The 26,434-nt window shown below is 37.3% G+C and overlaps 19 protein-coding genes across 19 annotated transcripts; 9 read left to right on the top strand and 10 right to left on the bottom strand.

The window, feature by feature from the left end:
* Positions 1-78: 78 nt before the first annotated feature.
* Positions 79-1,293, bottom strand: FDP41_002704 (uncharacterized protein; the record flags this gene model as incomplete). Its single annotated transcript, XM_044705928.1, has 2 exons — positions 79-532; positions 605-1,293. The coding sequence occupies 2 exons, from the start codon at positions 1,291-1,293 to the stop codon at positions 79-81; spliced, it is 1,143 nt and encodes a 380-aa protein (XP_044562902.1).
* Positions 1,294-1,522: 229 nt separating this feature from the next.
* On the top strand, positions 1,523-1,966 carry FDP41_002703 (uncharacterized protein; the record flags this gene model as incomplete). The annotated part of the gene is made up of 1 exon (XM_044705927.1): positions 1,523-1,966. The coding sequence occupies one exon, from the start codon at positions 1,523-1,525 to the stop codon at positions 1,964-1,966; it is 444 nt and encodes a 147-aa protein (XP_044562901.1).
* Positions 1,967-2,389: 423 nt separating this feature from the next.
* FDP41_002702 (uncharacterized protein) lies at positions 2,390-3,112 on the top strand (the record flags this gene model as incomplete). The annotated part of the gene is made up of 1 exon (XM_044705926.1): positions 2,390-3,112. One exon carries the CDS (start codon positions 2,390-2,392, stop codon positions 3,110-3,112), a length of 723 nt encoding a protein of 240 aa, XP_044562900.1.
* Positions 3,113-3,449: 337 nt separating this feature from the next.
* FDP41_002701 (uncharacterized protein) lies at positions 3,450-3,770 on the top strand (the record flags this gene model as incomplete). The annotated part of the gene is made up of 1 exon (XM_044705925.1): positions 3,450-3,770. One exon carries the CDS (start codon positions 3,450-3,452, stop codon positions 3,768-3,770), a length of 321 nt encoding a protein of 106 aa, XP_044562899.1.
* A 357-nt stretch (positions 3,771-4,127) lies between these two features.
* FDP41_002700 (uncharacterized protein) lies at positions 4,128-6,828 on the top strand (the record flags this gene model as incomplete). Its single annotated transcript, XM_044705924.1, has 4 exons — positions 4,128-5,018; positions 5,141-5,841; positions 6,020-6,510; positions 6,698-6,828. The coding sequence occupies 4 exons, from the start codon at positions 4,128-4,130 to the stop codon at positions 6,826-6,828; spliced, it is 2,214 nt and encodes a 737-aa protein (XP_044562898.1).
* A 599-nt stretch (positions 6,829-7,427) lies between these two features.
* FDP41_002699 (uncharacterized protein) lies at positions 7,428-8,350 on the top strand (the record flags this gene model as incomplete). The annotated part of the gene is made up of 3 exons (XM_044705921.1): positions 7,428-7,588; positions 7,660-8,092; positions 8,183-8,350. The coding sequence occupies 3 exons, from the start codon at positions 7,428-7,430 to the stop codon at positions 8,348-8,350; spliced, it is 762 nt and encodes a 253-aa protein (XP_044562897.1).
* Positions 8,351-8,414: 64 nt separating this feature from the next.
* On the bottom strand, positions 8,415-10,022 carry FDP41_002698 (uncharacterized protein; the record flags this gene model as incomplete). The annotated part of the gene is made up of 1 exon (XM_044705920.1): positions 8,415-10,022. The coding sequence occupies one exon, from the start codon at positions 10,020-10,022 to the stop codon at positions 8,415-8,417; it is 1,608 nt and encodes a 535-aa protein (XP_044562896.1).
* A 314-nt stretch (positions 10,023-10,336) lies between these two features.
* Positions 10,337-10,679, top strand: FDP41_002697 (uncharacterized protein; the record flags this gene model as incomplete). Its single annotated transcript, XM_044705919.1, has 2 exons — positions 10,337-10,414; positions 10,530-10,679. 2 exons carry the CDS (start codon positions 10,337-10,339, stop codon positions 10,677-10,679), a joined length of 228 nt encoding a protein of 75 aa, XP_044562895.1.
* Positions 10,680-10,783: 104 nt separating this feature from the next.
* Positions 10,784-12,745, bottom strand: FDP41_002696 (uncharacterized protein; the record flags this gene model as incomplete). Its single annotated transcript, XM_044705918.1, has 1 exon — positions 10,784-12,745. One exon carries the CDS (start codon positions 12,743-12,745, stop codon positions 10,784-10,786), a length of 1,962 nt encoding a protein of 653 aa, XP_044562894.1.
* A 384-nt stretch (positions 12,746-13,129) lies between these two features.
* Positions 13,130-13,768, bottom strand: FDP41_002695 (uncharacterized protein; the record flags this gene model as incomplete). The annotated part of the gene is made up of 1 exon (XM_044705917.1): positions 13,130-13,768. The coding sequence occupies one exon, from the start codon at positions 13,766-13,768 to the stop codon at positions 13,130-13,132; it is 639 nt and encodes a 212-aa protein (XP_044562893.1).
* Positions 13,769-13,804: 36 nt separating this feature from the next.
* On the top strand, positions 13,805-14,986 carry FDP41_002694 (uncharacterized protein; the record flags this gene model as incomplete). The annotated part of the gene is made up of 1 exon (XM_044705916.1): positions 13,805-14,986. One exon carries the CDS (start codon positions 13,805-13,807, stop codon positions 14,984-14,986), a length of 1,182 nt encoding a protein of 393 aa, XP_044562892.1.
* An 80-nt stretch (positions 14,987-15,066) lies between these two features.
* On the bottom strand, positions 15,067-16,182 carry FDP41_002693 (uncharacterized protein; the record flags this gene model as incomplete). The annotated part of the gene is made up of 1 exon (XM_044705915.1): positions 15,067-16,182. The coding sequence occupies one exon, from the start codon at positions 16,180-16,182 to the stop codon at positions 15,067-15,069; it is 1,116 nt and encodes a 371-aa protein (XP_044562891.1).
* Positions 16,183-17,110: 928 nt separating this feature from the next.
* FDP41_002692 (uncharacterized protein) lies at positions 17,111-19,009 on the bottom strand (the record flags this gene model as incomplete). Its single annotated transcript, XM_044705914.1, has 1 exon — positions 17,111-19,009. The coding sequence occupies one exon, from the start codon at positions 19,007-19,009 to the stop codon at positions 17,111-17,113; it is 1,899 nt and encodes a 632-aa protein (XP_044562890.1).
* A 113-nt stretch (positions 19,010-19,122) lies between these two features.
* On the bottom strand, positions 19,123-19,800 carry FDP41_002691 (uncharacterized protein; the record flags this gene model as incomplete). Its single annotated transcript, XM_044705913.1, has 1 exon — positions 19,123-19,800. The coding sequence occupies one exon, from the start codon at positions 19,798-19,800 to the stop codon at positions 19,123-19,125; it is 678 nt and encodes a 225-aa protein (XP_044562889.1).
* Positions 19,801-19,937: 137 nt separating this feature from the next.
* FDP41_002690 (uncharacterized protein) lies at positions 19,938-21,146 on the bottom strand (the record flags this gene model as incomplete). The annotated part of the gene is made up of 1 exon (XM_044705912.1): positions 19,938-21,146. The coding sequence occupies one exon, from the start codon at positions 21,144-21,146 to the stop codon at positions 19,938-19,940; it is 1,209 nt and encodes a 402-aa protein (XP_044562888.1).
* A 106-nt stretch (positions 21,147-21,252) lies between these two features.
* Positions 21,253-22,211, bottom strand: FDP41_002689 (uncharacterized protein; the record flags this gene model as incomplete). Its single annotated transcript, XM_044705910.1, has 2 exons — positions 21,253-21,661; positions 21,721-22,211. 2 exons carry the CDS (start codon positions 22,209-22,211, stop codon positions 21,253-21,255), a joined length of 900 nt encoding a protein of 299 aa, XP_044562887.1.
* A 319-nt stretch (positions 22,212-22,530) lies between these two features.
* On the bottom strand, positions 22,531-23,551 carry FDP41_002688 (uncharacterized protein; the record flags this gene model as incomplete). Its single annotated transcript, XM_044705909.1, has 3 exons — positions 22,531-22,547; positions 22,595-23,164; positions 23,404-23,551. 3 exons carry the CDS (start codon positions 23,549-23,551, stop codon positions 22,531-22,533), a joined length of 735 nt encoding a protein of 244 aa, XP_044562886.1.
* Positions 23,552-23,735: 184 nt separating this feature from the next.
* Positions 23,736-24,815, top strand: FDP41_002687 (uncharacterized protein; the record flags this gene model as incomplete). Its single annotated transcript, XM_044705908.1, has 1 exon — positions 23,736-24,815. The coding sequence occupies one exon, from the start codon at positions 23,736-23,738 to the stop codon at positions 24,813-24,815; it is 1,080 nt and encodes a 359-aa protein (XP_044562885.1).
* A 329-nt stretch (positions 24,816-25,144) lies between these two features.
* Positions 25,145-26,332, top strand: FDP41_002686 (uncharacterized protein; the record flags this gene model as incomplete). Its single annotated transcript, XM_044705907.1, has 1 exon — positions 25,145-26,332. The coding sequence occupies one exon, from the start codon at positions 25,145-25,147 to the stop codon at positions 26,330-26,332; it is 1,188 nt and encodes a 395-aa protein (XP_044562884.1).
* Positions 26,333-26,434: the final 102 nt, after the last annotated feature.

Raw genomic sequence — 26,434 nt, 5'->3', positions numbered from 1 at the left:
CATCATTAATATTACACCAGTTGTAACATTCAAAAGCTAGATTAATTTATTTTTCGATTAAATTCAAAAATTCTCTATTTATTTCTTGCTCAACCTAATGGTTTCCACTTCTGTGATGTCTTTGTGTTTGAAGAATTTCTTGTCGTCCTCATCAGAGCTTTTTGTAAGAGCGTACTTTTTGGTGTAATTGGAAGGAATTGAGGCCTTTGTGAAATTAGGTTTTGAAAATCTGCTTTCTGCAGGCTCATCATCTATTTTTTCGTCGTCTGCTTGTTGTTGAGATGATTGACCAGATAATGATGATTGTTGTTGGTATGGAGTGGTATCTTGCTTTTGTTTCTTTCTGTAGTCGCTTTGACGATTGTAAAATGGATTTTCATGTTGCTTTCGTTTGTTTTGATTTCTATGTTGGTAGTCCTGGCAAAAATCTTCCATGCGCGAGAGGGCCTTTGCTGGGAGCATGGGCAGAATGCATTGAGATCCAAAAAGCTTTTGATTACTAATTAACGATCGAACAAATTCTCCCAGGGTCCTATTATTAATTGTTGTTAAAAGGCGAGAGTAAACTCCACTCGCTAGTGGTCAAATCATTCGTCAAACTTACAATTTCTTGGTAAATATATTCACAGTGTTTGATTCATCATTGATATATTCCTTAAAGTATTCCCACATTTCATCAGGATTAACAGCAAATCTAACATATAATAAAGCAAGTGCCTTAATTACTGTAGGTTCATCTTTTTGAAGCATTCCCTTCAATTGTTTGTACGATAATTTAAGAGTGTGTAATTTAAATAAAAGACAAAAGGCTACGCTTGGAGATCCATTGCTATCTGCATCTGTAAATGGATGTATGTATTTTACATTCTTAATCAATTCTAAAACTTCGTGATATGTTTTATACTCATACAGAGACTTGAAGTACGGTGATGTTAATATTTTCTTGTACACGTAAGGAGTTATATTCATGGTTGATGCATTACCCCAAACATTAATTTTGTTTGATTTCTTTGATTTTTCATGTTGTTGAGTGTCTTTAGTACCATCATCGGAATGCTGGTCTTGATCGAGATGTTGTTGTTTTTCATGATGATGATGATAACGACTCGAGTCTTCATACTTGTCATCCTCTTCAGTGGAATGATGATATCGATCATCATCATATTTATGTGGTTGTTCTACAGAACTTTTCTTTGAGTAGTTACGATATCGTTCATCATTCCGATGGTGTTGATCCTCTTCCGAACGATGAACGGATGATGAAGAAACATTTCGATAATGATCGACAGACATTTTTTTCTTTTTGAACGCGAACCAAAAATTCGAGTTTCTTTCAGTCTTCTTTACAAGACCTATCAGAATACCCACTCATAATGATTCATGATTGTGCACATTGAAAATAAAATTAAGGCCAAGTTTGTCTCTAATGAAAGACAATTCCTTCTTGCTGAAATCCTTGTTGTTATGAATCAGGGTTGGCAAATTGATTGAACAAACGCTTTTCATTTCAAAAAAAATAAAAATGGCCATCTTTGGTGTCTTGTTCCGAGCTGCTCTTGCTGTTGGTTCCATCGCTTTTGGTGCTCTCAAAGCTGCCTACAATCAAGCAGCAAAATCATCGGGTGGAACTGCCGGAGCAGGTGCTTTTGGACAGAAATTGAGTATTACTAAAACACAACCAATGACTTTAGTGGAAGCACAAAAGATATTAGGTCTTCCTAAATTAGCGGAAGGAGAAACAATTGATTATGGTCTTGTTCAAGAACGATTTGAAAAGATGTTTATGAACAACAGTGTGAAGAATGGAGGAAGTTTTTATCTCCAATCAAAAATAATACGAGCTAAGCAATGTATTGAATATGAATTGGTAAAAGAAAACAAACTGAACAGTGAAGAGCTAAGCAGCTATGAAGCAAGGACAAAGAGCGTGGTTGAACAACATACTACAGAAAATCAAAGTGTGTAACTAGTGGATATTATTATGATTATTTAATGAAATAATTCTCTCCCGAGACACCATCATCATTTCCGATTTGAAAACCTCTCTCCCTCTCTTCCATCCCGATTCTTCAATAAACACCTCCTCCACTTCTTCTTTTAGAACAAACTATCATGATGTGTTATTAAAAATTATATTATGTCGCCATCATCCTTTTGCCCATTTAAACATTAATAATTTCCGACGAATAGTGAAGCAATTATTTCAAAGATTTTTGATTCTTATGTCAAAAATTAAGATTCGACATAATAATTGGGTTTCGCAACATTGCTTCATCTCAATAATAACCAAGCATAGGTGTAGTAGTGAGTACTCTTTGTTGAATGATCGTGGTTTATTCGAACTGGAAGTAAAAAAACGAAAAAACGAAACGAATCGGCTTTGAATAAAATGAGCTCGGTCCATCAGCGTATTCTCAAGTGTATGAGTGAGATGCTCTTCTCGTTCCGAGCACTCTGTGAAGCTATCTCGAAAGGAACACGAACGATCACGGGAGATTTGGTAAAGAGTACCACACATATTTTACAGTATAAACAAGAGATTACTCAACAGTTAGAAATTTTGATGGAAAAGGATAAAGAATTAAAAACTTTGATCCGAGAATTAGTGGAGAATCAACGATTTCAACAAAAGATTAAACAAACACAACAAATATTGGAAGACAAGGAATACAAAATATCCAAGTTGAGTGAGACTTTGGAAAATGTTCACTACCGATTGGGAAGTGCTTTACATCAGTCATCTCCGATAGCAAAATCCATCAAGGAATCTAAAAATTTAAATTTGGATGATGTCTTTTCGTATGCATATTTCATTAGCAGGACAACGAGCGAAATTCCTGCTTTTAAAGATGCAGAATTACAATTACCTCCATTTCCACCACCAGAACGATGGCAGTTTTCACTGCTCTATCCAAACTCATTGAGAGCTTACAAGAATAAGTATTTGGAAGAAATTAGTGTTGCTGAGAAGGAATTGAAAGAACAAAAAGTGCCCAAGATTAATTTTGAAAAATTCCAATTTGAAAGAGACGTCTCCATGCCACCTGTTCCACAAACTAAGATTTCTTTGTTCGACGAAGATAGCGATGAAGAATCATCAGCAGAAGAGTAGAAGTTCAACCATAGAATATCCTAAATTGAGATTCATTGAATTACACTGTAATCCATAATTAATTATTTATTATCACTAACACAATTAAGCCATTTCGAATGAAAAGATTACCATCATAATATTCCAACGCATGCGTAATTTCTTGTTGTGGGTCATTTTGTGATTATCAATGGTTGTGTCTATGATGATGAGCATTCCTAACGCGTCACATTGATGCATTTGTACGATGATTTTTCACACTTCGACGAATATTAAGGCTCACTCTTACCTCTCTCCTTTAACAAAGCCATCATCACAAAACCAAATCAGGAAATTTTATAATCATCAAATAAAAAAAATGCATCCAGTCGTTAAAGAAGGAGACCACGATAAGGAATGTGTGGATTTGATGAATGCTCTGATGCAGTGTCATAAAAACAGACCTATCACGCAAATGCTCAATGGATGTTTAGAACAAAAGGCAGCACTCGATAAATGTCTCGATAAAGAATATGAGCGACGATATGACCAAAATCAAAAAGAGGCTGCACAGGTGTATCCCGCATTCCGTAATCTCATGAAGATGAAAGAAGAAAAGGAAAAACAGACTAGAGAAAATAGAAAATTAAGTGCGGAGGAGAAGGCAAAACTGTTGGAAAGAGAGGGAAATAAACTTTAAAAGAGGAAATTTATATACAAAGGTGTGCCATGATGAAGAAATTAATTAATTTGATCTTCGGAATTAACTCAACACTGTGGATATTACGTTGAAATATTAGTATCAAAGCTCTATTTCAAAAACAACTTTTAGTTGATTTGGAATTTGGATAACAATGATGATGCATTCATTATTGAATCAAAACATGTTCAGAATTTTCATTGCCAATTTTCTGTCTGAAAACCATGTTTTCAACTATGTTCTGTACCAATACTGTCGGTAGAATGGGATAGCAGCATTCTATTCCCCAAACAATTACTTCCATTTTCGCAGTGTCTGGAGTTGTTGAAAAGTGACATTCCTTTTACTCTTTAAAAAATGTCAACACGCAGACACCAACATTTGACATCGTCATCCAGCCTCTCTCCACTACCAACGACGATATTTAACTACCTTTCTCTCGGATGTGTACTCATCGTTCTTCTCACTCTCATTGATTTTCTTTTCCTCTCACAAGAACATTATCTCACCAATCGTCATTGGGATCGTTCTCTCTCTTCGGGTCGACATCATCATCACCATTCAGACTCGTATGATGATTCTCCATTCTTTTCATCCTTGTCATCGCCATCCTCCTTTTTCTTCCTTCATGCACTAAAAGTTTCATTCGATTTGACCTTTCTTGAGAACGATGAAGCTGCTCGTTCCTGTTACACAGAAGGATCTTCTTACACACGTGGATCGCCGTATCAACAAACTCCACCACAATGTGATGCCACTGATTCCACTAACTTGGTCACAGTTCCGAAAGAAGATTGTGTTGGAACATGTAAAGTTCTTGATGTGATCACCTCTTCACACATTACTGTCTGGAAAACAAATATTATTCCAGCAGTGAGTGCAATATTGGATGATTTAATTCAAGTGAAACCACAATTCAAGATGCCAAATGATACATTTTTGTTGGATGTTGCAAATAGTAATAACGTGCAGAGATGTCAATACACGACAGAGTATGGAATTCCAATTCCACAATTTTACAAAACACCTTTGAATACCTCATACAGTGATCAATTGAAAGGTGTGGATTTGGTAGTATTTGTGACCATGCGACCCTTAACCATGACTGTCAAGGGAAGTGGAATGATGTGTGTGACACAGAATTTCAATGGAGTGAAAAGACCGGTGATGGGTTTAATTAATATTTCTCCTGGAGTTTTTAAGTCACTATCAACGAGAAATCAAATCATGACAGTTCTTCACATGATGGTAGGTTGTTTTTTTATCCAAATGAATATGGAATCCATATATATGAAATTATTATTTAAATGAACTGTTGAATGAAATTCTTATTTCCAATTTTTCACACAATAATCCCAACAACCACACAGTATCACATTTTAGGATTTAATTTACAATCTTTTAAAGATGCAGGTCTTCAAATCACCTCCATGACTAATACTTACAATTCAGTTTCTAGAAACATTTTCTATCTAAATGCACCCAAAGCCATCGCTCAAATGAAATCTCATTTTGCATGTGAAACTTCACAAGATGCAAAAGTGAACGCTCTTCCTCTCGAAGATTATGACGATCTCATCATTTCATTCAAATACACACTCGACATGACCGATTACGAAAAAGGAAAAGCTCCCTTACTCGAATCAAGAGTTTTCTTTAATGAATTAATGTCAAGTACCTTTCAATCCATCGATCCTTCAGATGGTCCAATGCCTTCAAAAATATCACTTGCTGTTCTCGAGGATTTGGGATATTATAATGTGAATTATTCGTCCTTGAATTCATATGGAAAGAAATTGAATGCTCTTGTGGCGTTACCTCGTGAGAAGTATGTTTGGGGTCTGTCACAAGGTTGCTCCATTTTACAAGAACGATGTGAATTTTGGGATTCTTCAGCTCGTGGATATTTCTGTTCATCGAATACTGAAAGTGATGGAACCACAAAAATTCCCATGTGTACCTTTGATTTGAAAGCAAAAGGAACGTGTGACGCTGCTCCCTATGCAAATTCCATTCCTCCTTATTATGTGCATTTTAGTGGAACCAATAAGGGAGGATTATCGATCTTTAGGTTTGTAAAATATAACATTTCTTTGATCATAACATGATGAAATTATCCAAATTCAATATTCTATATGAATCTTTGAAACTCATTTTCATAATTGATGAACCATTATGGATCATCACATGATGTATTATAATTGATGAATCAATCAATCAATTATTTCACACATTTCAACATGATCTAGAGATTATTGTCCCATTGTGTTACAAGCATCAAGTGGAGATTGTACCAAATCGTATAACAAACCATCAGATGCCACTTTAAAACAAACTGGAGAAAGTTATGGAACTTATTCTGGATGTTTCTTTTCAAATCTCGTGAGTCAAGAATCAGGTTTGGATTACAGACAATTCTCACCTGAATCCAGATGTTATGAATATTCATGTGGACCTCTTGATAGTAATTCCACAACCGTGATTGACACCTATTTATTTGTGAAAATTGGAAACTATTGGTTGAAATGTCCAAAAGAAGGAGGAGTGTTGTTAAATAAGGCAAATCAATACGATGGACAAATTGAATGTCCCAAAGTAGATGTCTTGTGTGATCGAAATTCCACACGACCCAATTATTCAGCTTTTGTTTCTGATCAGGAACTAAACAAGAGACAAGATGTGGATATTTGGAAATGGGCAAGAGAGTTGAGTTGGTGGGTGTGGTTGATTATTGGTTTAGGTAAGTTTGTGTGTGAGTGAGAACTAAAAATTATTTTAAATATTTTTACGAATAATTGATCAATACTATTTCTCAAATTCTTTTTCATCCATAAACGTGTGAAAATTTTCAAAACCACTACACTGCTGACAAATATTTGATGCTTGTGAATGAAACGCACACATGTTTGAAACTACCATGATGATAGGTGTGGGAGCTGTTCTACTGTTAATGTGTTTCTTTGTGGTGTGTTTGTATTGTAGAAGAGTTTACAAAAAACGAGGAAAATGGAATACGACAAAAACCATTGATATTCGAGAAATTGATATTCAACATTAACCATCCTTTGAAAGATGATTTTGCACAATTTCAATCATTCAGAGGCAATTATTCATTTGGTCTGTTCTATTCCATCTTAGATCTGAACTTGGAACTTTTCTTGAACTTATTCCTTTTAACACTGAAGAGAGTGTGCAAACATGATGATTAAAAAAAATTCTCTAAACACCATCATGAACGATCAGCTGTTACAACACTCTTCAGATCAAACCAACACTTCTCTCTCGGTGGCACAGACTCACTTTGCAGCTCGTTTGATCGAATGTCAACTTGTCACTCAAGTCAACCAAAATTTTGTGTATTCTCCCTTTTCGATCTTTGTGGCTCTTCTCATGACCAACATGGGAGCTTCAGGAGAGACTTTGAAAGAACTTTCCAAAGCGTTGTGTCTTTCACCAACATGGTCTTTAAATTCTTCGAATTGAAAAATTTTGTCGAGTCATCCTTGTGGAATTTCATGCAAAAAAAAGAAAAATAATACAACTGAAAATCAGAACAAGACTCTCTCTGTGGTGAATCAAATCTTTCTAGGAGATTGCTATTCATTGAAAGATAATTTTGACAAGGCTTTAAAAGAGTATTTTTGGGCGCCCACAAAAATGTGTCGTTTCAGAGAACAGACAAAAGAGGAAACTGAGAGAATCAATGAATTTGTTTCCTCCAAGACGAATGGTTTGATTAAGAACTTGATTCCTCCAAATGTGATTACGCAATCAACTTGTATGGTGTTGGTGAATGCCATTTACTTTCTCGACAAGTGGTAGGTGCAATTTGACAAGTCTTTGACACGTGAAGGTTTTACATTTAAATATCCAACACAGAGAAAAACAGTCGATATGATGACTCGATACGATGCGGATGGTGTGGAGTATGGTGGAGAGAATTCTTCATACCATTGGGTTTCTTTGCCTTATATAAGAATGAAGAGTTTGAAATGACCATTGTCATGCCACGCTCTCATATCTTAGTATCGACAGAAACGGAAATGGAATTCGATCGGTGGTTTGTTCAGCAAATATTTAGCGCATCAAAGGATTGTTCTCTCAGTGAAATCTTCTCAACTTTTCCAACCACACTCTCGGAACTTGGAATTCCAAAATTCAAAATGGATTTTTCCGTCATGTTGAGTGAGACGTTGCGTCGACCGCCATTTAATATGAAGAAATGTTTAGCACCAGGAGCTGAATTTAGTGAAATGGTGCATGAGAGCTCTAATTTGTTCATTTCTGAGGTGATTCATAAGGCTTACATTGATGTGAACGAGGTAGGTGTCATTTCTTTGAGTGCCACAACAACTCTTAACCAAACATAATGAACAACAACTCTTTTATGATGACCCAATGTGTATACACAGGCCGGCACAGAAGCTGCTGCTGCCACTGCTGTTATCATGATGGATGAAAGTGATTGTGCAGATGATGAGATGGAACGATTGACATTCGTTGCGGATCGACCATTTATTTACATGCTTCGACACAAAAGCTCGGGTAGCATCTTGTTCATTGGAAAATTTAATGGATAAACTCTTAAAGACAAAAACAACTGCAACTTGATTTAATTACAAAAACACGAAAATACGTGCAATCCTAATAACTTCTACCGAACAAAGCCCAACAATTTGGCTTCTTGTGAGCTTCTTCAGGATAAAAGTTCTCAAGACCTTCCAATGATGGGAAGGAAGATTGGTCGAGAGGGACACACAATGATTTGGCAGCTCCTGTTAAACCTGTGTTGGCATCAGATTGACTTTGGACACTTTCCAACTTTGACTTTTCCTTAATATATTCCTCTGCTGCCTTGCTTTCATGCCAAGGAATAAGACACATATTTCCAGAGTTGAGTGCCTTGATGAACTCTGGCCATGTTCTTGTCACTACAATTCTTTCATTCATTTCCTTTCTGGCCTTGTTCAACATGGAGTCATGAATTTTATCAAGAACGGCCTTAATGGAATCACCAGAAAATTCACTGAGTGGCATGGTCCACTTTTCTCCTGTGTCTCTTCTACAGAACATAATTTGTTGCTTTTCCAAATCCTTTGGTCCAACTTCAATACGCAATGGAACACCACGGAGTTCCCAATAATTGTATTTCCAACCTGGAGTTCTCTCCAAACGATCATCCAACTTGACACGAATTCCAGCCTTTTCAAGCTCATTATAAATTTCCTTGGTCTTTTCTACCAAAGTGGCGTTATCCTTGTCCTTGAAGATGAGTGGAATAACGACAACTTGGCAGAAAGCAACTCTTGGTGGTAAAACCATACCCTTGTCATCTCCGTGAACCATAATCATGACACCGAGAGTACGAGTTGACAAGCCCCATGAATTTTGGTAAGCAAATTGTGTCTCCTTGTTTTCAGCTTCGAATTGAATCTTGAACATCTTTGAGAAATTTTGTCCCAAGTGATGGCTTGTACCTCCTTGTACTGCTCTTCCGTTTGTAGCAATGAAAGTTTCCACAGTAGTTGTGTAGTCGGCTCCAGCAAACTTTTCATTTTCAGTCTTGGTACCCTTGATGACTGGAACAGCCAACAATTCTTCGTAAACTCTTTTATATAACTCCAAAATAGTAAAAACTTCTTCATCAGCTTCTTCCTTTGATTTGAAAGCACTGTGACCTTCTTGCCAGTAGAATTCTCTGGATCTAATGAAAGGAACAGCATGTTTAAATTCCCATCTAACAACGTTTGTCCATTGGTTCAATTTTAATGGCAAATCTCTGTGAGATTGAATCCACTTGGCATACGATGGATACATGATGGTTTCACTTGTTGGTCTCAAAGCAATTGGTTCTTGAAGATCCGAATTACCGGACTTGGTGACCCAAGCAACTTCTGGAGAGAAGCCTTCAACGTGGTCCTTCTCAGTTTCCAAAGCTCTCTTGGTAACAAACAATGGAAACATGACATTTTGAACACCCAACTTTTTAATTTCTGCATCAAAGAACTTTTGAACAGACTCCCAAACAAACCAACAATTTGGTCTGAAAATATAACATCCACTCACATCATAGTAATCCAAGAATTCACTCTTGGTGATGACTTGGCTGTACCATTCGCTAAAGTTTTCTTGCTTCTTGACATCAATACCTTCGTTTTGTTTGAGACCAGAAGAAGAACCTTGTTGTTGTTGCTTTGCTGGTTTGGATTTCTTCTCCTTGTTATTGTTGGATGATGCTGGTTGATCGGACATGAGGATGATACTAGTTGATGATGACAATATTTTTTTTGATGGTGAAATTATCCCCTTCTCATTCTCGGAATTATAGATCGCTTAGAGCTCGAGCGCAACTATGAAGTTGCAGTTTGAGGTTCGTGTTGGTAAATGAACAAGATTTTTGAATGCATCTTGCGATGTGTATGATTACACATTTGATCAAAAGACATGCCTAATGATGAAAAGAGTGAACAAAACGTCTTTTTCTTGTACAAATAAAAATTGTAAAAGTCAACCAGTTCCCAAAATGTACAAATTTCGAACCACCTTCAAAAAGCCACAAATAAAAAATGAGAGTACTTAGATCAGTTAACAACTTCGCAAGAAAACTCTACACAAGGGGACACGACGCCCATGCTCATCATGAGGTAAGTTTCAGTGTATTTTCATCACGTTCAAGGAAAGATGATATTCATGATTTGATCTCGTGTTCTATTCGTTATTGTGGACCGTTTGCTCTCTCTTCTCGACACCAACGATCAGCTTGTGGCCTTAAATAACGGCCCTCCATCAAAGAAGGCTGCTCTCATCTTCCTTGGATCGCTCACTGTTGTTCCAACAGTTTTAACTTCATTGTGGTATATTACATACGTGGGAAATCCATTCACCCGAGTGGCTCAAAAGAAGGAATAAAAGAGTCATCTTTCTCTGCCTCTCCTTCATGATCATCCTTAGCGGGTTTTTCATCATTAGGCATGATAATAAATGTAATACTACTGCTGCTAGTATTAGGTTCTTTATTCATTATGTTCATCCTCATTGTCGTCATTCATAGTATTCGGATCGCTGGAGTGGGTGTATTTTGGCTTTTTGCTTTCGGTTTCTTCAAATGAGGCTTGATGAGCTTGCTTCATCACTTCCTTAAGAGCTAGTGTTGCTGCAATTTGAGCAATTTCCTGTTGCCTCTCTTGCTCTTGCCTAAAGTATTCGGTGGGTATTTGGGGACCAACAATATTGCTTGGCTGCTCTTTCCGTATGTTTGTTGTGGTTGAGGCTATGGCCTTTGCTGCTGAGGCTGTTCTTTGAAGACTCGATGTATAGCCGTCCCAAATGATTGGTTCGGAGGAGGAGCTTCCAGTGGTAGCCGATGATGGTGCTCCACCCGTAGCTGCGGGAGTGATATGTGTGTCACTTCCTTCCTCGTTCCATGAAGCAATAATTTTGGTCATCTCAGCACCTGGAGCAATATTGGTCTTTTCTCGTTTCAACTTTTCTCGTTCCTTCTGTTCAAAGTATTGAGGATTAATGGTAGAGACCTTCAAGTGCTTATGGGCTTTATCGGCAGGGATGAGCTCACCTGTCTTTCGATCTACAAGCATGAGAGGAGCTGTTGTACCTTTGGCAGCAGTGCCTTTTTGTGGTTGATAGGAGGCTCTTGCGAATTTGCTGAGGTCAATTTCTTCTTCTTCTTCCTCTTCTTCTTCGTGTTGTGTGACGATGGATGAAGGTGTGCGAGGAACACGCTGCGTCTGCTTCGAGTGTGCAATTCCTTCGTCCATAAAACCTGCTGGAAACATGGGAGTCTCTTCTTCAAGCTCCACCTCCTCTTCATGGTACTGTTGTTGTTCTTGATCATTCTCTGTCATGATCATTCTCTCATCAAGATGTGCTTCCTCTTCTTCCTCAGGATTGTACAAGTCCACATATTCATCCATAGTTTCATCCTCTGCTGCTTCTTCTTCCTCAATCTCAATTTCATTCACATCTTCATCAAAATCAATAGTTTCCACCACAATAAAATCGTTCCAGTCAATCATGTCAAACACAGATTTTTCGTCCTTTTCGAGTTGCTCTCTTCTCTGTTTTTCTTCTTGCATCATCTCCCACTCTGCTTTTTGGAAGAGCAAATCCAGTACAGCCAACTTGTTTTCCGGATTTGCAAACAAGTTTAAATACTTGTAAATGTGATCTTCGTCTTTGACTTTGATAACTTGATTGGTGTCTTGTGTGGATGGATTATTACTCATATTATTGGCATCCTTTTGATTTAATTTCTGAATTTCCATGGGTGTCAATCGGTCAGGAAATAATACTTTGGTATATATATCGACAAGCTTGCTGAAAAAGTGAAAATGTCGGTGATTAGGCTTTAAAAAATCGAATTGTGGATTCTTGCTTTCTGCACTTGCTATTTCGAATTGAAATTGTTTTCCGTTCATGGCCACATATTGTGCTGTTAATTTAATAACATCCAACTCAAAAGCCTTTACAGATGACGGTATTGTAGTATCATAGAAATATTCAAAGGGATCCTTTGTTGGCTTTTCTCGTGATCTATTCAAATGGAATGTTACAGAGGCTCCTTTCGAAATATTTCCAATATTGATGTCTCCCATCTTTTCGGATTTTATCAATCCTTCCTCCGCATCAGCTTCATCTTCTACATTGTCTTCATCCATAAATTCTTCCTCCAATTTCTTAAACTTTTTATCGAGTACATGTTTGTAATATTTGTGATAGGGATTCTCTGGGAGAAGGAAATTAAATGTCGATGCATTATCGGAGGAAAGTAATTTTTTCTCGAAATGCACACCATTCTTTGAGACGTGATCCGCTGTTACTTCAATCGTTCTTTTCAATGAAGGAGGTGGAATGATGATTCCGATTGATTTTTGTGTGGATTGATCATCTGCATGAGATGAAGTAGTATTTGAAGACAATAGTGCCGTTGATGATGGCGGCGCCGTTGTTTGCATCATTTTTTTTAATTTGAACCTCACCCATAAAAATTAAATATTGTTTATTGGCCCTTCGGTGCCTCAATACTTGTCATAAAACAACATTGGACTTCATTTTCGTATAGATACTACTTCTGAATGTCGAATGTTTTTAACAGGATATATCAAATATTAACAGATTACATGCTTGTGTTGAGCAACTGTTAACATGGGTTGAGTCCATGATTCAAACAGAAGGCAAAAATAAAGCAGTGTTTGGTCTGTTAATGCATATGGTTTTCGTTGGTTTGTAAGGTTGAGTCGTCAATTATTGTAAAAAGGTCATGAATAGGTATATATAGTGTTGATGGATATGATATGTTAATAATGATATGTTAATAATGATATCGATTGCCAGCATTGTCTTCAAAGTTCTAAGTCACAACAATTAATAATGTTGAAGGGCGGAGAGCAGTCTTGGATCCAGTATAAGGTGAGATGCTTCTTTCTTGTTCTTACATTCATTACACGTTTCTTATCGAATTGTTGATAGCACTGATCATCATAATACAAATATAGTATCTTGCCTTTTTGTCCATGATTAGTATGATCGTGAAGTTTGTTCTTTTGCTTTGTTTTTCTTTTTGGCTTGGCTTTGTCGGTGGATGATTGTTTTTTAGCTTGTGTGGTCCTTCTTGTTTTGCGAGGTTTGTTCTTTGGCTTGTATTCTTTTTCTTGTTTTGATGGAGTTGGTTGATTCAATGTTGATAATGTATTCTCATCTTTCTCAACTGGTGGATCGTTAGTTTTCTCAACTGATGGATTTTCTCTAAAGGTGATTGCGTCACATAGATGATGTTGTAAAGATTGTAACAAGTGATGCGAATGATCTAATGGCTTCCGTGCCTTTTCTTCGCAATTTCTGTTCTCTTCATTTCGTATATATTCATTAAGTTTGGAGTTTAATTGTTTGAGGGTAGCTGAAATGTAATTCGCTTGTTGTTCAATTCTTTCCAAACGTCTTTCCAGGCTGTGGAGCATGCAAGAGTCAATTCTGATGTTCATCTTGCGGTATTTTTTAAGGGCTCGTCACCCATAAAAATGTTCTCTTTGAATTCTGCCGCCACCTCGGCCTCATCCTTAACATCCTCGCGGAATAAGCAAGCAATACCTTCGTTGGGTTCATTGGCAAACTCTCAGGGTAACGTTATGACGACCGGTGCTTCCTTCTCGAACGATCATCATCATCATGTCATGAATGGAGAGGACAAGAAAAAGTTTATATCCCGATATCAACACACAAGACACAATATTAAGCAAACGAATAAGCAAAATAATTTAGAAGAGATGCAGAAAAAGAAAATGTCGCTGGAGGTTCTTCAAAGTGGATTCAAAAAGATGTCCTCCAATACTAAATCATCCATGTACAACCAAGTGATGGATGAAATCAATGATGAAGATCTGATGAATATTCATCCCGTTTCGACCACAGCTGTTTCATCTGGAAATTCAAATGCCATTCCACCTCCAACATGGCATTCTCATCGCCAGCCGCCTTATTCCTCCCGTTTGAATAACAATCCAATTTCCAGTAATAGAGAACGATCTAGAAGATTCCTCCAGAGCTTGGACATTTTCAACGAGCATGCTGAACAATTCTCTTCAATCAACACCATGGATGTGTTGGCTCCCATACAGGACAAGGTCGAAGAGTTTCAAGAACATGATGACGAAGAGATTCAATCGTCAATAACAGATCTCGATGAACAGGAGCTCGAAAATGAAATCGCAAGCTTAGATCAGCAATTATATGGTTTAAATACTCTCATCAATAACGACTCTTTCAAAAACGACGAACCTCAATTGGACAAGCCTTATTATAATCATGAAATTGAGTCACAACATACACCGAATCCGCAACCGCAACAATATCATAATTCTCCTCTTAAATTGCATGCCGAAAGCCACTTTCAAGAAAATCATCATCCTTCTCCTTACAAAGAGGAAAAGGAAAATCTTTCCAAATTAGATCGCTTGAAAGAGTTGATCGAGTATAAAAAGGAGCTAGATCGGCGAGAAGTGCTGATAGAAAGATTAATTCTTGGACTCAGGAGGGAGAATCAAATGCATAGATATAAATTAAAGGAGGTTGAGAAATTTTGTAATGAGTTTTCTTGGTCGCAGGGTAATTTGCTGGAAGATATTAAGAGGAATCTGTTCAGTGATTCTGGTATTACTTTGCAGAGTTATGATGGGGACCAAAAGCAGCACTCGTCACAGTAGGTAATAACTCCCTTTAAATTGAAACTCTTCAAATAGAGAGCGCTTGGATCGGACATGGTGGCACATACAAATTCAGGCCATTATATCAATTGCCTTGATTTCACATAGGCTCTAAAGTTATATGCTTGCTTGATAATGTGAGGAATAATTCGAAGTAAGCTATTCTCACCATCCTCATTCTCAATTGTATAAATATGATTAAGAAAATATTTGATTTCGCTGTACTCTAACTCCATCAACGTCTCACTGAAATACTGTAAAATTGCTAGGCATACATAAATATGAAGATCAAAATCATGAGTTGAAAAATAAGTGTCCCATAATCGTTTCACACATTCAATTGGAAGCTCTTTCGAGAGTAAATATTTGATCCATGGAAGACACCATTCATTTGGTTCTACTTCCTCATTCTCAAAATATTGATACAGATCAGGTTGAGTGCATTTGAAGAGCGTAATCAGTTTGGCAACTTTAAAAGACACGCTCTCTTTGAAATAGTCCTTTTGAAGAAATATTTCAAAACATCGATACATGTCATGAATGTTCTTCTCAGCATCATTTTTGCCTCCTTGATTTTCCTTTGAGGGGTTATATTTTAAATTAGCATCCATCATGTAAATTGATTCGAATGGCTTTAAAAGATATAACAATTCCTCAATGCTGTAATGTCTAATTTTTGATTGAGTGAGACTTTGTTGGGCGACCGAAAGAATGATATTCTGTTTTGAGTAAACCAATCCAAGTGGTGAAGAACTATTTTGTAATTGTTGTTGCTTCACCGATTGAAAATACATATGCTCTCGTTTCATTTGCTCGGCTTTGTCGGCAGATACAACTCCCAGAAGGTATTTCCAAACAGATGATCTCAAATCATCAGGAACTCCGTGTCGAGACAAATCACGCAATCTCTCTATATCTACATAGGTTTCAGCTTCAATCAATTCTAAAAATTCGTTTTGATTCTCATCAATGATTGTATTAATTATTGTTCCTGATGAAGATGTGCCTTGATTAATATTTGTTGTAGGACTCTGCAATCGATTGATCGGAATATTATTGGAAGATAGAGTTAAATGGGAAACATTGAGTGGAAACAATTTTGCTGACCCATTATTGCTTGCACTCGACAACGCCTGCTGGCCAGCAGCAGAATTGGAAGATGACGGAACCATTGGAGGAGGGCTCAAGGGAGGCATTTTTATTTTGGTGATGGATCCATTTTGATACTACCTCCATGGAGAAGAATGTGAATTTGTCTACAACCAGGATTGAAAATAGAACATCCAAATTTATTTAAATATTATTAATGACCTTTCGCTTGAAAGTAGTTCCGTTTAGATTAATGTTCAAATTTTACCAACCCGAACGAACTTTGATTAAAAGACAAGTAACTCATTGCAGGCAGCTCCAAAACCTTAATTGTTTTTCAACATAATCATTCCACATCAAGACATCCCAATCGTAACAATAGATAATAAACACTTGTTGTCGAGCATTGTAAGCAGAGCATCCGTCTGCCCATACATAAGCGCGATGCTTACTAGTATTTCCAAACAGCTCTTCTTTCATTTCGAAATTAACTCAATACTCAGCTTGTGTTCGTCCAGAAAGTGAAACAACAAATCCGAGTCGGAGATGTTGGGTATGTCAATGATCCTTGATTGTGCGATTGGAAGGTTACCTTCTTCGATCGTCACAGTCAATCTTCCAACATCCTGTTTTGAAATGCTCCAATTACTCTGAGTGTACAACATTAGATAATTTTGAAAATCAACATGATTTTTCTGTCGATTGACAAGTCAATTCCTGTTGAATAGTTTGCGCTTTGTGTCCCCAGTTAAAAAGATTCAAAAATGAAATTTCATTCATCATCCCTTTTTTCTTGAACTCCAACGAATAATTTAAAATTTTAAATCCGTAAATACATCGATCTCCTTCTGTACTCTCCAGTAAATTATGTAAATGCTTATTGACGCGATGTATCATACATATTGAACTCATGTCAAGGAACGTTGTCATCACCACATAGAAAGCCATAAAATCCTTGCATTTTTGAAAGTTCACGCAGTTCCAGAAATACTATTCAAAAACAAACTTCTAAAGGTTCATCATGTATGACACCATTTATTCTTCATCCTCTTCGGGTTCCTCTTCAACTGCTTGACCTCCTAAAAATTGATTCAAGTTTATAACTGCTCCACTCCAAGGCAATAAAGATTCCAAAAAGTAAAGGAATGGATTTCTTCTTGAGGAACTGCTGCCTGTAGGTGGGTTGTTGACATTTAAATCGGGCAAAATTTCTCCAAGCACTTCCTTTTCGTAAACAATCTTGTAGTTACTTGTGAATACTGCATGTTGATAGCACATTTCTCTAATATCATCAAAGTGCTTCTGTGCGGATCCTCCTTGATTTAACATCTCTTCAATGTTGAACTTGAGCCAATCCAATACTCCGTCATCTTTCCAAAATTCAGAGTTTCTTTTGGCGTAAGCAGAAAGTAATTTGGAGAATATTGGAGAGGTACATATCTTGTTGGTAAATATTGTGTTTCGAATTAAACTTTCAAATTCTCCAAATCTAGTCGTCTTAATTTCAGTCAACAACAACACTACAACCATTGGCCAAGTTTGGAGAGCTTGCTGCAAAACTTCATTGGCTGTCGAAAGTTGATTGTCATGCCATAAACTCAAAGCTCTGCTGTACATTAAATTTGGTAAATATTGTAATTCTTCTTGTTCTTTCATGATAAAGTTTTCGGTTAAATCTCTGTAAACATATTTGAATTTACGAATCCTGATGGCATAGTAATCAATAAATAGAAGAACGTGCGCTGGATCAGCAACATTGATGGAGCTGTTTGTGAGTGGGTCGCAGGAGAGTGAAAAAAGCACTCTACTCAAATCAAATGCGGTGTTGTGAGCGCCGCTTCTCGCTAAAGCATGAATTCTGCATAGAAGTGACAAATAAATAGCCTTCACAATATCTTGTGATGAATCCAGCCTACTGGTGCCTTTCATGAGACCATTAACAAATTGAGGATTATTCAACACATGCTGAATTGCAAACAACGCTCTTTCGTTGAGATCCTGAGCTTGATCGTTCTCACGTTGCATGGTTCTGAACACTTCGCTCATTTGAAGTAACGTATGAATGTGATATGGATGTACTTGCTGCAGAATATAAATAAAACTATTTGGATCATTACTCTGGAGGGCTCTCTCATATTGTTCTTGAACTTTGCCATAGAGACCTGTGGTGTTACCTGTGACAGTTTTTTGCTCTACCACTTCATAAACTTCGACATTGTTTGGCTTTGTGCTCTTCAATTGCACTGTCAAATAAAGAGATCTATACATGGGCCAATGAGGTTTAGATGTCACAAATAAATTTAGCATTACGTCATTCTTCTTCTTGCCAATCACAACAGATCTCTTTCCGACAAAATGAGGGTTATTTCTCAATACTTTAGGAAGTTGTTCTTCATAGTCAGCGCTGACAGCAGCTTGTGTTTGAGAGACGGCACCACTTCCGAAAATTTTCTTGAATTCATTTTCAGGATTGAGTGATTTGGGATCCGATACCTCAAATAAGCTGAAGGTATTTTTCAGAGATGACGATCCACCCGTTATTTTGTTTTCATTTTCTTCCAGGCCCAATTTTTGAATTTGTTGTTGCAAGAATTCTTCATCGGTTAGATTTTCGTCCTTCTTCTTGGTGCTCTTTTTCTTCTTCTTCTTCTTTTTGTTTTTAGGATTTGCAGTATTCACTGTGGATTCTTCGTTGTCATCGTTCAAATTTGTTGATTGTTGTTGCTGCTGATCAATCATTTCCTTTATATCATCACCATACATTTCATCAATATTCTCCTCATTTTCTTCCTCCTCTAGCAAGGCAAAAGCGCTAAATGTTGATGTTTGTTTTGTTGTTCTTTCATCCTCATCCAATTCCGATGGTGTTTGTTGCAATTTTGAAGAAAGAACCTTCTCCTCCTTTTCACGAAGAAGCTTTCTTGCTTGTTTCATTTTTTTGTAATATTATTATTTATTGGTTTAATCAAGAATCAATTTCACGAGTTGTTTTTGAAATTGAAGGTTTGCATGATACAAATTGTAAAAGTTGTGGGATTGGATCATGGTTAGTGACCGGCGAGAGAACTGTATCGTTCTCGTTGAGCTTGTCTTCTGTAATAACAAAAACTCATGAATCCTCCAATGCAAATGACAATAATTAAAAACATCAATAATGCAATCAATGATACCAAGACAATGATATTCTGTGTTTGATCCAAAATATTTGTACACAAGGGAGGAGATGGATAAATGGGTTTCGAAGGTTTTCCACAATATTCTTTGGCAGCTAAATATCTCAATGATTGTTCATCGTCATCAGGTGCCTCTGGAAAGCATGATGTGAACACTTCTCGACACACTGAATCACAAACATCATACGGTTTTTCATCTTTAAAACATCGCTTGTAATTGGAAGAACAGATAAAATTGAGAATGGAACGATTGCAAGCAGGAGAGGTGTCGTTGAGTGTGAATTTTTGATGAATTTCGACATAGAATCGTTCGAACTCATCGGAAATGTGTTGTTCCATGAGAGTATAATTGGGATATCGTGGATCGAGAGTTACATTAAATCCAATGAATCCACACTTGGTTGATGAATAGTCAGGAAGTGTGATGCACAAGGTGGAGTTTTGAGAATCGTTTTTAGTGGCAGAAATTGATTGTGGGATGAGAACGAGTTCAAGGTCTCCCGAAGAGTGTTGTTGTGGTGTAAATATTGTTGCTGAAGATGATGAAGACATGACAACTACAACCATCACAAATGCTATTATGGCTGTCATCCGAACGATCGGGATGTGAGTAGCTTTTCGAAAAGACTCTTTCAGTTCCGTCATTTTTAATGGACAAATTAAAATTAATTTGTATTTCGACAAAGCTTCTATGCTGCTTCCTCAAAGTCAGAACTCAGTGAGCTGAACGAGGAATCAGAGGATGAGGAACGTGAATGTGAGGATCGTTGAGAAGGAGGAGAAGATTCGAGATGAGTGGCTCTTGGGGTGGTAGCAGCAGTAACATTTTGGTGTGTTGTTGAAGGATTGTTGGATTTCACTGAGGGTTTTGGCGAAAATTCGTCATAAGGATCAGTGTAAGAGAATGAAAAATCGTGATGATCTTGAAGAGAGGAGGGATCTGCTGTTTCTTTCTCATCTCTTTCAGAGTACTTTGGTGATGGAGGATAAACTTCATTGTTAGGTTCATGGGGCGTTCCAAGGTGTGAATAAACAGTGTCGCTCATGTGTTGACATTTCTGCGTTTCGAGTGGAGGTTGTTCTGTTGCGAGAAGTACAGGCTCAATACTATCGTTGCATACTTCCTCGACTTTTTCAATTCGTGACAAATCAGCAATTTGGTGAGAATCAGTTGTGCTTTGATCAGCTAAGGAAGGATTAGAAATCGTACTAATTTCGGATAGTGAGGTCTGTTGATAGGCAGCATTGGTGTGGAATTCTGTGCTGTGTTTTATGGGCTCCTTTTCGCTCTCCTCTCCAGATCCGTCATAATGATTATATGGAGGATCTTCTGTTTTTAAATAAATATTAGATTCGAAATGGCGTGAATGATTAAGAACGACATATTCAATGGTGTCATCCGTTGCATCAGAGGCATAGTCATGATCGATGTTATTTTCTTTCTCTTCCTTGTTTGGATGTTCTGCGTTATCCACTAATTTTTCAGATTTGGTTGTACCCTCAGAAAGTGTGTCTGTTTTGTCGAGAGTAATCATTTGCTTTTGAGGAGATATTTGGTGTGATAATGACAATTTTCCACTCAACCCAAAGTAAGACACTACATGTTGCGGATTTTCAGTGAATATGTTGCGGATTTTCATTTGTTGCTGCAAACTCAAGTCAAACTCTCCCTCCGCAACGTTTAAGACTGTTATAAACTTGCCCTTCTTAATTAAGGTGAACAAGAAAAGTTTTGTTGCCTTCTCATTTTCTTCTTCCTTCAAAATAATATTTTCGAATTTTGTCAATTTCCTCTCTGCACTTAAAGCTTTGTCAGCCATTTTCAGTTTTTGTTTTGTGAGTGGATATGTTACAGTTGAGGCTAGAGATGGATTTTTCTTGTCTTGAACTTCAAGCATCTTGTCAATACTCTCATAGTACAAACTTGGAACGTTCGCAAGCAACGGATGGCCTTTATAAGGGAAAATATAAGGCGCAATTTCACTGTAGTCAACAAATTCCAAGTCATATCTCATCTTGAGTAAATAATTTGAATGTTCCATAAATCTGAATGGGTAGTCCAAGCTCAGATCTTTCCTCCATTTGTCGATCAGCTCTACAACTTTTGTTCCGATATGCTGAAGAGCTTTTTTGAAGAAAGAGGGCCTCTCTTTGAACAAACAGTAAAATTCCTGGATTATTCTCTTTGAGATTGTGAAAATCGTCAATAAGACAGCACATCTTCTCTAAAATTTGCTCTCTATGTCTGATTGCATCAGTGACTTCAATTGTTCTTCGTTTGTGCTTTTCAAGAAGATCAACAACGGTAGAAAGTTGATGAAGATTATTTGTGCTAAATTCTGTCCCGTAGGTGTTCATAAAATACTCTAAATCAATGATTGGTAATTTCATTATGTGAGCCAATCGTTCAAGTCTAGTTTTCAAAAATCAACATTTTGGTAAGTAATTTTAAGCTGGAACTAATCGACTTACCTCCTCTTTTGTTTTGTAAATTCATGATGGAGCTCTTCCTCGTTGAGTAAGATTGCTTTTTCATCTTTCAATGAAGCATGTTGATGATACAAGGTTGGATAGTCTTGATGATGGATACCATTTTCGGAATTTGTTGTTGTCCCTTTCTGAGTCATTGGCGTTGTTGGGCTTGATAACTTTCTCTTTAATAATTCACTCCTACTTCCCGAACTTGCAGTTGAGGGAGGCGCTTGCTGTTTGTTGTTGTTTGATAATGATGTCGGATTCGAAGAATTACTGTTACTCTTCTTGTAATGTCTCACGGGCTGCGAAAGGGGCCTCTTGGCTGCCGAGTGGTTATTATTTGAAGAACCAGCTGCTGAAGTGGTGCCCAACGATGATGACGACGAAAGAACTACTGCCTTTGATGAAGATGCCTCGTTCATAACTCCCCTCCGATTCAAAGATGAGGCTGTAGATGGTTTAGCGAGGGAGGACCGTGTGGCGCTCATTTTTCTTTCTGGCCTCCATATCAACTACAAGTTTCTCTTGTTCATGATTCTGGAGTGGCGTCTCGCTAAATGGGAGAGAGATCATGAAATGTTTGATTGAACCTTTATGAGAGATAGCTGCAGCTGGGTTTATTGAGAGGACATGTTAGTTGTTAAAATTTCGTAATTCCATTCTGGTCCACCTCAGCAATTAATAGGTTTTTATGAGAAGCTCTCGCGAGCAACATCAAGAAGGTGGCAACTTTCATTTTGATCCACCTCCATGACACCTTCATCGAGTACCTCATGAGCATTACAATTCGTGTCATCTCAGTTCCAGTTACATGGTTGGTCCTTCTGTTGAAGGTGAATGTCAAATGTCAAGAAAATCCAGAAGTACTTACCGTCTCCGCCATCGCCACCAAAATCGTCATCATCCAAATAATCTTCGTCATCGTCGAAATGTGCATAGGTATAGTCAGCATCTGCATCTTCCTCTTCTTCTTCTTCAGCTTCATCAAACAAATTTTCTGCAGTTTCGTCTTCGTCAATATCTTCTCCAAAATCATCTTTTTGTTGGAATAATTTTTCTAGTTTTTGAACAGTGTTTTCTTCAGAAGTTGCAACTTTCTTATAGAGTACTTGTAATCTTTTCTTTGAGGGTTTCACAACAAGTTCTGAAGGGAAAAAGTCTCCCTTTATACCTAGGGCGCTCAACAAAGGATCTTTCTTTTCGTCCATTGCTGAAGGTGTTTGTGAATCAATATAATATGGAGAGTTTCTAATTCTTAACCTAGATGCTCTTAATTGATCGATCATGTGGTGTAAAGAGTTGCTTATTGGCTTGCACTTTTGAATAGTGACATCTGTCGGATAAAGCGGAGGAGCTATTGACTTTTTTTGTGCTAATAATTGATATTGAGAGAGAACTGGTGGTTTCTTAGCAACAGGTGTTGCTGCTGTAGTTTTATCTCCTAAATATTCCAAATGTTTAAAGAAGCATTATCAAACAAGATAATAACAAAAAAAATAAATATTATAATAAAATTAAATCATCATCATCACCAATACAATGTTAGATGACACATCCAAATACGCATAGTTATTAACAATTTCCAGATACAAGTTGAACAATCACGATCAACAATCCCGAAATATGAATAAATTATTTTCATTTTGAATAGGATTGAACCGTAATGTTCTCAACACAAACCTGTTGTTGCTGTTCCGGTCGTAGTAGTCGTGCCACCCGTTACAGGTGTTGCTGACGCTCCTCGATTCGAACCACCACTCACATTGCCTGTATTCACACTCGGACTAGTGGATGAAGCTGGTGTGTTCTTTCTTCCTCTTGGTGGCATTTTTTGAACTTTAGTTTTCCCACAACAACAAATTGCACTTAGTTTCAATGAACATTTATCAAGTTGAAAACATGGTTTGTCAAATTAACTCTTCTTCATCACGATACCTGGTTCACCAACCAATGACGATGCTAGGTCGGTGTCCTTTTCGGTTCGGAAGATATCATTGACTGAGAAATAAAAAATGACAACAACCTCGTTCAAACACGCTCTCTCTCAGGCCTATGAATTCTTCTCTTTCTGCTTCTATGGATTGTATTTGCTCGTGTGTGAGTTGGAGCTTCTCACCAAATTCAAATCCATGATTCCGTTTGTGGGAGAAAAGGCTAAACCTCTCATTACCACACTCAATGAGATGATTAGTGGAAAGATTGAATTAGTGAAACCCACCTCCGATCAATATTATGTAGTCACTGGAGCCAACTCGGGAATTGGATTTGAAACAGCAAAAACATTGGCTTGTGAGTTTGGATTCAATGTTATTTTGGCATGCCGTTCCGAAGAGAGAGGTAATGAAGCAAGAGAAAAGATTCAACGAGAACTCGATAAGAAAAATTCAAAGGTTTCTCTCAAATTTATGAAATTAGATTTATGCTCATTGGATAGCGTGAAATCTTTTGCTGACAAATTAAATCAACAATTCAAGGTGAAATGTCTTATGAATAATGCTGGCGTGATGATTCCTCCTTATGAGCTCACAAAGGAGGGTCATGAACTTCAATTTGGATGCAATTATTTGGCACATGTTTTGTTGACCTTATTGTTGAAAAACAATTTAGTTGAGAATGGACCTGACAGTAGAATTGTTTTTGTTTCTTCTGAAGCTCATCATCCAGGAACAATTCATTTTGAGGACCCTGATTCTAAGAAGAGAAGATACAATCCATTCGATGGATATACTCAATCCAAGATGGCTCAAATAATGTTCACTTATCATTTTGATAAGTTACTGAAAAAGGAGGGATTGGCCGACCGTGTGAGTGTGAATTCTATTCATCCAGGAATTGTCGCAACAAATATTGGAACTCACTTGTGGTTCCCTTTCAATCATGTCTTTAATTTTGGAATTAAGCTCCTTGCTCTGACACCCATTGAAGGAGCAGTTAATCAAATTTACGTTGCATGTGCAAAGGAGTTGGAAAGAATCTCTGGCAAATATTTTGTTCATTGCAAGCCATCAAGGAGTAATGCAGAGAGTTATGATCCAGAGAAAATGACCAAGCTCTACGAAATGTCTCTTGAAATTCTCAAACCATGGTTGTAAATGAAAAAGCTTTCAAAAGGAACCATACATGGACGAAACGCTGTTCTATAAAATTAACTATAATTCACACAACGACCGTACTGTAAAGACTGGCGCCTTTGCAGAAATCCAACGTGCCTCACAAGTCATCGGAAGAGTTGACAAAGTTTTGAGACGGAAAAAAGAAAATAGACGCAGGTTTAAATTGAAGTATAAATATATTCAAATTCATATTTAAAATTGAACCTTATTTCGGAGTCTCACAAGAGTGATAATCAACAACAAGACTCTCCGCAATGCATTTCGTGGACGCTTGAGTCAATTCTCATTCTTTAATTGACAACAAAAAAATGGACAAGAAACATCTCGTCATGGATTCAATCTTTGATTTGAATCGAATCACAGCTGAAACTTGCTTCCCGGAGCTCTTGGAATTACACGAAACCAAGAATGAGAGTTTGTACTCCTTCCGACCCGATGTTGAAGCTTTAACCATGCCCGACCTCTACTATGTCATTAAAGATGCCATCCTCCCATCAACCTCTACAACCACAAGAAAACAACAAGAAAATAATGATGTAGGTGATAAGAATGGGCGTGGAAATTGCAATAAAACTGGTGAGGAGTACTCTCTCGCACCTATGGAGTTAATGAATGTCATTCGGGAGCAAGCACATAACACTCCAGTGTATGTGTTTTTACCTGATTATGAGAGTAAAAACAGTACCAAACGTTTGGAAAAATTTAAAGAGTATTATAGCGAGTTGCCGTCAAGCTGGTATGAAATGTGTTATGGCATGTGTGCCGATTTGGAGCATTGTATGGACCAAAATGAAAATTATTTAAAATATATAAGGAAATTAGAAAATGAATTCAATTTCAAGGAAGAGTTATTGGATCGAGCTGTGAATGGAGAGTCTGTTGTGTTGGCAGAAGGTTCTGATTTTGTTCTAAAAACTCTTGACACTCCTCAGGAAGCTGTAGAAATTGCAGAGACATATATTGAAGCATTTGATTCATTTCTCTTAGAAGAGGAAGAATCTGAGTACTATTTGGACTACCCTACGAAATCTGAATTCTATCATTGGTTGGTTGTGAAACAAAATGGAAAAGTAGTTTCTTGTGGTCAATTAATCAAAGGTAGACATTGTGCCTCCCTTTTTACAGTTGTGACACGTCCAGGAGCTCAAAAAAGAGGTTTTGCAACACTCATCGTGTCACTATTAATGAAGATTGCAAGAATGAGTGGATACAAATATTGTGTATTGCATGCCACTCGTTTAGGGAAACCAATTTATGAGAAATTAGGTTTTGAATATCTTTTTGACATGCAAATTCTTGAGGTGACAGAAGAGGCCAATAATTTTGTGTACAAGACCAAGGGTGTTTTGGGGTTGAATGATTTGGATTTTAAACACAATCATCCTTATCAATATTATGCAAGGACTAGTTTGTTGGCATCTGGAGCTTTGGCGTTGACAGCAGTTGGAGGCTACTCGTTATACAAGTGTGTATCGTCTTGGTTTTCATTGAATTAAGGTTTTGATCTTTTCGTCCAATTCCTTTTTCTTGTTGTGAGTCGCTTGTTGGGTGATTTAGGTCTCCTTCAATGGAACAACTTACATGAATCACTTGAATTC

Source organism: Naegleria fowleri (genome assembly GCF_008403515.1).
Source record: "Naegleria fowleri strain ATCC 30894 chromosome Unknown tig30, whole genome shotgun sequence".
NCBI classification, from domain to species: Eukaryota; Heterolobosea; class Eutetramitea; order Acrasida; family Naegleriidae; genus Naegleria; species Naegleria fowleri.
Note: the sequence above shows the minus strand (reverse complement) of the source record. Positions and strands in the feature narration are given on the sequence as shown.